At 33.7% G+C, this 6,831-nt stretch overlaps 1 protein-coding gene across 3 annotated transcripts; it reads left to right on the forward strand.

Annotated features, from left to right (window-relative positions):
* The first annotated feature begins 217 nt into the window (after positions 1-217).
* LOC129244903 (putative inorganic phosphate cotransporter) lies at positions 218-6,577 on the forward strand. 3 transcript variants are annotated; one of them, XM_054882808.1, is made up of 4 exons: positions 218-244; positions 4,888-4,976; positions 5,116-6,201; positions 6,266-6,577. In XM_054882808.1, the coding sequence occupies exons 2-4, from the start codon at positions 4,941-4,943 to the stop codon at positions 6,464-6,466; spliced, it is 1,323 nt and encodes a 440-aa protein (XP_054738783.1). In that variant the 5' UTR covers positions 218-244; positions 4,888-4,940; the 3' UTR covers positions 6,467-6,577. The 3 variants fall into 3 exon arrangements, with proteins under 3 accessions (XP_054738783.1, XP_054738781.1, XP_054738782.1); XM_054882806.1 differs by lacking the exon at positions 218-244 and adding an exon at positions 787-1,641 and having other exon boundaries at positions 4,837-4,976; XM_054882807.1 differs by lacking the exon at positions 218-244 and adding an exon at positions 2,659-2,709 and having other exon boundaries at positions 4,837-4,976.
* Positions 6,578-6,831: the final 254 nt, after the last annotated feature.

Raw genomic sequence — 6,831 nt, forward strand, 5'->3', positions numbered from 1 at the left:
TTTCGCACTAGCACAAAAAAAGCTTCTTACTCAATATATCTCGACTTACGGCTTTCTATAAGCATACGCGCTGGTTTTTTTCAGCTGCGTTTTCAAAAGTGATTACGTCTGCTGCGTTTATTAAGAATGAAAAAATTGACTTAGTAAATGAAAGCAACTGGTTTGTTTTAACGAAAAGATTTTTTAACAATTGATTTCATTTAGTGGCTGTCATTCAAAGAAACCTGATGCAGTGAACGGACGAGTAAAAATTTTGCAAAATTAAATAAAGGCAAAAATTAAAAATACAATAAAAACATTTAACGCTTGCTTAAAATAGTAAACACGAGAGAAAATTTTGTAGAAGAAAATTAATAGAAAAATGTTCCAAAACTAATTAAAAAGTTATTTAAAAGCACAAAAAAGCGCAATAAATTAGAAATAAAAAAAAATTGATACCAATAATGGCATAAAAAGGACGAGTAAAAATTTTGCGAAATAAAAGTTATAAAAAAGATATTTCGAAAAAAATAAAAACAATTTAAAAGCATAAGCAAACTAAAACAAATTAAAAATAAATTAAATTGAATCCAAAGTGCAACCAATTGCTGAAAATTAAAAGCAGAGTAAACATTTTACAAAATAATATTAAGAAAAATTTTTTTCAAAATATTTAAGAAAATTTAACTCTTTCTGAAAATAAAAAAAAACTAAAAAAAATTTGCAAAATAAATTTATTAAAAAAAAAAAATTTCCTAAAACAATTTTTAAAAATTTATTTAAACGCACAAATAATCTAAAATAAATTAAAAATAAACCAAATGTATACCAATTACTGAGAATCAAAAGTACAAGCAAAAATTTGGCGAAGCACAAATAAAAAAAAGGATTTTTCGAAAAATAAATTAAAAATAAGCAATGAGTAAAAATTTTGCAAAATAAAATTAAATACAAAAAATTAAAAATACTTGAAAAAATTTAACGCTTGCTGAGAATAATAAGCACGAGAGAAAATTTTGTAAAATAAAATTAATATAAAAATATTTCAAAAGAAATTAAAAAAATATTAGTTCAAAAGCTCTATGAAGAAATAGGAATAAACCAAATGGATATTATTTATTGACAATAAAAAGCACGAGTAAAAATTTTGCGAAATAAAATTATTGTGATAAAAGAAGGTATTTAGAAAATAGTAAAAAATAAAAAATTTAAAAACAAAAGCAAATTAAAAAATATAAAAAATAAATTAAATAGAAACCAAAGTGCAAACGAATTGCTGGAAATAATGAGCATAAGTTAATTTTGCGAAATAAAATTAGCTCTTTCTGAAAATAAAAAGCACGAAAAAAAATTTTGCAAAATAAAATTATTAAAAAAATATTTTCCAAAAATAGTAAAAAAAATTACTTAAAAACACAAAAATAAAAATATTAAGAATAAACTAAATTCATACTAATTGCACTAATTACTGACAATAACAAGCACAAGCAAAAATTGTGTGAAATAAAAAAAGATTTTTCGAAAAATAATTAAAAAAATTTATTCTAAAACACAAACAAAGTAGAATAAATTAAATTAAAGCTAAATTGCAGAACGCTTGCTGAAAATAATAATAAGTTCCTTAGAAAATGGATGAAACGCAGATTAAAAACGAAGAAAAATGTACGACCTTATTTAATAGTGTTTCTCAAATATTTGAAGTGTAACACTGTATTTTTAGTAATTCTTTAATATCGTTACTAGCAAATACTGCCCTGTGGCAGCCATTTTGTTTTGGTGACATCTGTCAAATCTTTTATTTATTATTCAGTTGTTTATGCCATCATCATGGGATTGAACAGCACGTTCAAATGATAAAACTTTATTATCAAAATGAGTGTTCATTAACGCAAACGTTGCGCGAATTGCGCCCATTTTTCGGTAGACGTGGTGGCCCTTCCAATTTCTTATGTCCCATATTGAACCATATGGACCTAGACGACATGTGGTTCCAGCAAGACGGCGCTACGTACCACACGGCAAACGCCATTTTATTCCATTTCAACATCTACCCGCCCTTATTGAAAAACCCTTTATATGTATACTAAACGAAAAACGGTTCTTTAGTCTCCGGATATATCATTGCAGCGACGGCAGCTCTGATGATGCGCCAAAAACACAAAAAAATATACCGAATGCTTACCTAAATACAAAAAATTTATAAGTAGCGGGAAAGTGTCAGTAATGCAGTGGATAGTAAAAATTTTTTTAACATAATTTGAACTTAACTTGAACTGTCCAATTTGGAAAGGAGAGCGTTAATGTGCAACCACAAAATTATTAATTTTAAATATACCAGATTGTTCAATAGGTTCATATGAACGTATTTGAAATTTCATTTCAATCTATCAATTCATTCATTCATTTGATGTACCGATATATCACAGTATATTCTACAATGGGAAAAATCAAGTATTGAGCAGTGATTGAATTGTTATTTTTGGATGTTTTAAAAGCAAAGGAAATTTATGAATTATGAAAGCTTAGAAGGACTTTTCGCCATCAACTAATATAGTTGAAAGATGAGTTGCTGAATTTAAACGTAGTCATACATGCCTTGAAGACGATAAACGCCAAGAACGTCCAAAAACAACACCAGAAATCGTAGAAAAAATACAGAATATCGTACTGGAAAATCGTCGACTGACTGAAAGGGATATAGTAGAAGCCCTAGGGATCTAAGTGGGCAGTGTGAGTAATATTTATACTGAGGTATTGAGTTTCAGAATGGGCCGTGGCCGAATAGGTTGGTGCGGGATTATTCGACATTCGAATTCAGAGAGAACGTAGGTTCGAATCTCGGTGAAAGACCAAACGTGAAGCAAACAAATTTTTTCTGATAGCGGGTACCCCTCGGCAGGCAATGAAACCTTCCAGTGTATTTCTGCCGTGAAAAAGCTCCTCATAAAAAAAAAACCAAACCAAAGAGTGTATATATGTATGTATATATTGAGCTTCAGAAAACTGTCTGCACAGTGGATTCCGTTAACAATGGAACCAAAATACATTCGAATGCGACATTCTCAACGCTAAAGTGGATTTTGTGCGTCGATTGATCACTATGGATGGGACTTAGGTCTATCACCATGATGCTAAGTCAAAATACGAGGCTAAAGAGTGGTGTGAATCTAGTTCTTTGGCTCCGAAACTAGTTCGTGTTCAGAAATCGACCAAAAAGGTGTTAGCCTCAGTTTTGTGGGATGCGAAAGGAATTTTGTTTGTGGATTACTTGCAAACTGGTAAAACAATAAATTTTGAATTTTATTGTATCCTTTTAGACCAACTGAAGGAAAAAATTGGCGAAAAAAGACCCAGTTTGCAAAACTAAGAAAAAAAATATTTTTCATCAGGACAATGCACCGTGTCACAAGAGCATTTTGACAATGGCTAAATCCCATAAATTATAGTTCGAATTGTTAGGGCATCCACCGAATTCACCAGATTTGGCCACTAGCGACTTCCATCTGTTTCCAGACCTAAAAAAAGGCATGCGTGGAAAGCGTTTTTCATCAAATGATGAGGTCGTAACAGCTGTGGAAGCGTATTTTGCAGCTCTTCTAGATTCTCACTTAAGAAATGGAATTCATAAATTCGAACCCCGTTGGAATAAGTGTATTGATGCTCAGGAAGACTATGCTCAATAATAAAGTGTATTTCAAACCATTAAATTGTGTTTTTTTATCGAACGGCAAAACTTATTGAACAACCTAGTACATATATTTGACAGAAGCAAAGAAATTCAAATTTGAAAACAAAAAAATTTAGGTTGCCAAATGAATTCGCACATTCAATTCGCAATTGAAGCAATGTTGGAAACCTCGATTGGAATATTAACTTATGTAGGTACTAAAACTAAGACCAATTTGCTCATAACCTAGGAAATGACATGACAGCGGTTTGTTTACAAAAAATACTGAAATAGTATTGGTGATATGCCAAAATATGTATGATACGCTTCAAGGCCGTTTGAAAAACGACCGATTGGACGAGTGTGAAACGTGTGAAATGAGCGGTCAGAATTCTGTTGCTGAGTACACAGTGACTTGGCAGCCAAAGTTACTCTTACAATTTTGCTTGGGATGGACAAAGCTGGTAACTTTTCGTACTTGAGACACCACTTTGTGGAGATAGCACTTTTATGGGGACCAAGCAGAAGTTGTAGATCTTAAAGTTCACAGATATGTTACCATTGTTATTAAATTTTGGCAACAAATGTAGGCCGAATAACGTCTTAAAAATATTGTATTAGTACAATAGCTATACAAATTATTTCACCATATTTGACCAAAAAATTTTATTGGGGAAAATTCTTTTATAGACTTTTTCTTATGGTGTTTTTCTTTCTAAAGGGTGTTTTTTTAGCAGCGTGGGAACTATCGAAAAACTGTGTTCAAATTTCTGTTCAGAAATGGTTGGCAAGGCAACATGAATCGTTTAACGTCAGAACAACGGTACCAAATTGTGGAAAACTACTTCACTAAATAAATCTTTTCGCGAAGTTCATAGAGAACTGGCGGCATCATCGGCCTTATTTCTTTCGGCCTTAATTCTTTCCAAAAATTAGCCCATTCAACCGAATTAAGTTTCGACTGGAACTAAAGGAAAGTAACCTCTTTCCACACATATACGAACGAGCCAGTGCTGTCAGTTCTTGGAACTTAATTGTTACACCTTGCAAATCAAATCTGGTACCACTTATTTTTACTTATTTTACTTCGTAACAGCCTGTGTTAAATTTTTATATGAGACGTCCAACTTGCATCCATTCTGCGCTTTCAGTTTAGAACTAATTTTTCATCGAATCTTTCTTTTTTGCAGCCACTCTTCGGTTTGGTCAACGCCATGTACAAATTCTTCTACTCTTTACAGCTATAGTAGTCAACTATATAGCCAAATTTAATGCCGGTGTAGCTGTGGTCGCCATGACTAATGCCGCTACTACAAATCCTGACTTTCCAGTAAGTTTTTTTTTTTTTTTCTTTTTTTGTTTTTTTTTTTTGTAATTTTTTTTTTAAATTTTTTTTTTTTTTTTTAAACTTTTTTTTTTAATTTTCTTCCAAAACATAATGTAGCTAATAAACCCGGTTATATTTGCAGGAATACAAATGGAGTGATGTGGAAAAATCCTACATCCTTTCGAGTTTCTTCTGGGGAAATTTCATCACACAGTTTCCCGGCGGTTATCTCTGTCGGCGGCTTGGCGTTAAACGTACTCTCCTCATTTCCACACTGGGATCTTCACTACTTGGGTTTCTACCCCCACTGTGCGTCAGCTGGGGTGGTTGGAGTATCTACTGTGCTATACGTGTCGTACAAGGTCTCTTCCAAGGCTTCTTATTTCCTGGCATACATGCCCATCTGGCGATCTGGTGCCCGGTGAATGAACGCAATCGGCTGGGCGCTTTAGCCAATACAGGCATCGAATGTGGTACGCTACTCTCGATGTTTCTGAGTGGTGTAATTGCTGCATCCAGCATAGGTTGGCCGGGCCTCTTTTATGTATCCAGCGCTTTGGGCTTAGTTTGGTGCACTGCATGGGCATACTTATCGACAAATCAACCGAGTGAATCTAAATTTATTACTTCAGCTGAACTCAATTACATTGACGCATCGAAAAATACCAACAATCAACTGAAGGTGGATGAAGTGAAACGTGAATTGCCAGTGCCATGGCGTGCTATTTTGGCATCGTTGCCTTTTTGGGCATTGGTTGTTTCACGTGCTGCTCAGTCATGGGGTTTCTCTACACTGCAGGCGGAAATTCCATCGTACATGAAAGGTGTACTAAATATGGATATGAAGAAGAATGCTCTCTACTCGGCGCTACCTTATTTGGCCATGTGGACCATGTCCTATGTGTATCTCGTTGTATCGGATGTGCTGTTGAGTCGCAAAATACTTTCCCTCACTGCAATAAGGAAAACATTCAATACATTGGCTTTTTGGATACCTGCTGCTGGGCTCATAGGCATTGGATTTTTGGGAAATGAACAGAAATTGTTTGTTATTATCTTAATGACGATTAGTGTGGGTGTAAATGCTGGTGCCACCATTGGGAGTGCGTTGAACACAATTGATCTGTCGCCAAATTATGCGGGCATTCTTATGGGCGTCGTGAATACTGTAGCAAACGTAATACCTATACTCACGCCACTGCTGGTCGGTTTGGTGGTGTCGAATGAGGTACATACTTACACACTTGGCTTCGTGGAGAGTTTTTATTATTAATATTCTTTCATTCCAACAGCATAGTCGCACACAATGGCAATTAGTGTTTATAATAGCTGCTGTAGTCTTAGCGTTGGGTAATTTGTTCTACTTGATTTTCGGTAAAATGGATTTACAGGCTTGGAACGACGAAAACTACCTGCAGAGCAAAGGAGCACAAAACAAGCAGCAGGAAAAGAACTCTGATGGAATTCAGTATGTGCGAAAACCTTGTCAATAAGAACTTGAAAAGACCATGAACCGAATAAAAAATTCGGGGTGATATCTATTAACAACAACTGATTAGATGCAAATATGTCTTTACTTTTATTTAGGGAGGCGTAGTAAATTGAAATAGGTATTTGAAGCCGTTTTTCTCGATATTTTTGGGTTTTTGAGTGAGGACACTTTGAAGTAAATGAAACATATAGGGTGATCAATCATGAGGTGCTTTTTTCAATAGTTAAAAAAAAAAAAAAATGTAAATTATGTTCAAAACCTTTATTTTTCATTTGAAAGGACATTCTTTGACATTTAATATACTTTTTGAATATGACTTCATTCAAATGTTGGCCGCAACTACGCTTAAGGTGGTCCATTCTGAAG

The sequence above is a fragment of the Anastrepha obliqua genome, chromosome 4 (assembly GCF_027943255.1).
Source record: "Anastrepha obliqua isolate idAnaObli1 chromosome 4, idAnaObli1_1.0, whole genome shotgun sequence".
NCBI lineage: Eukaryota > Metazoa > Arthropoda > Insecta > Diptera > Tephritidae > Anastrepha > Anastrepha obliqua.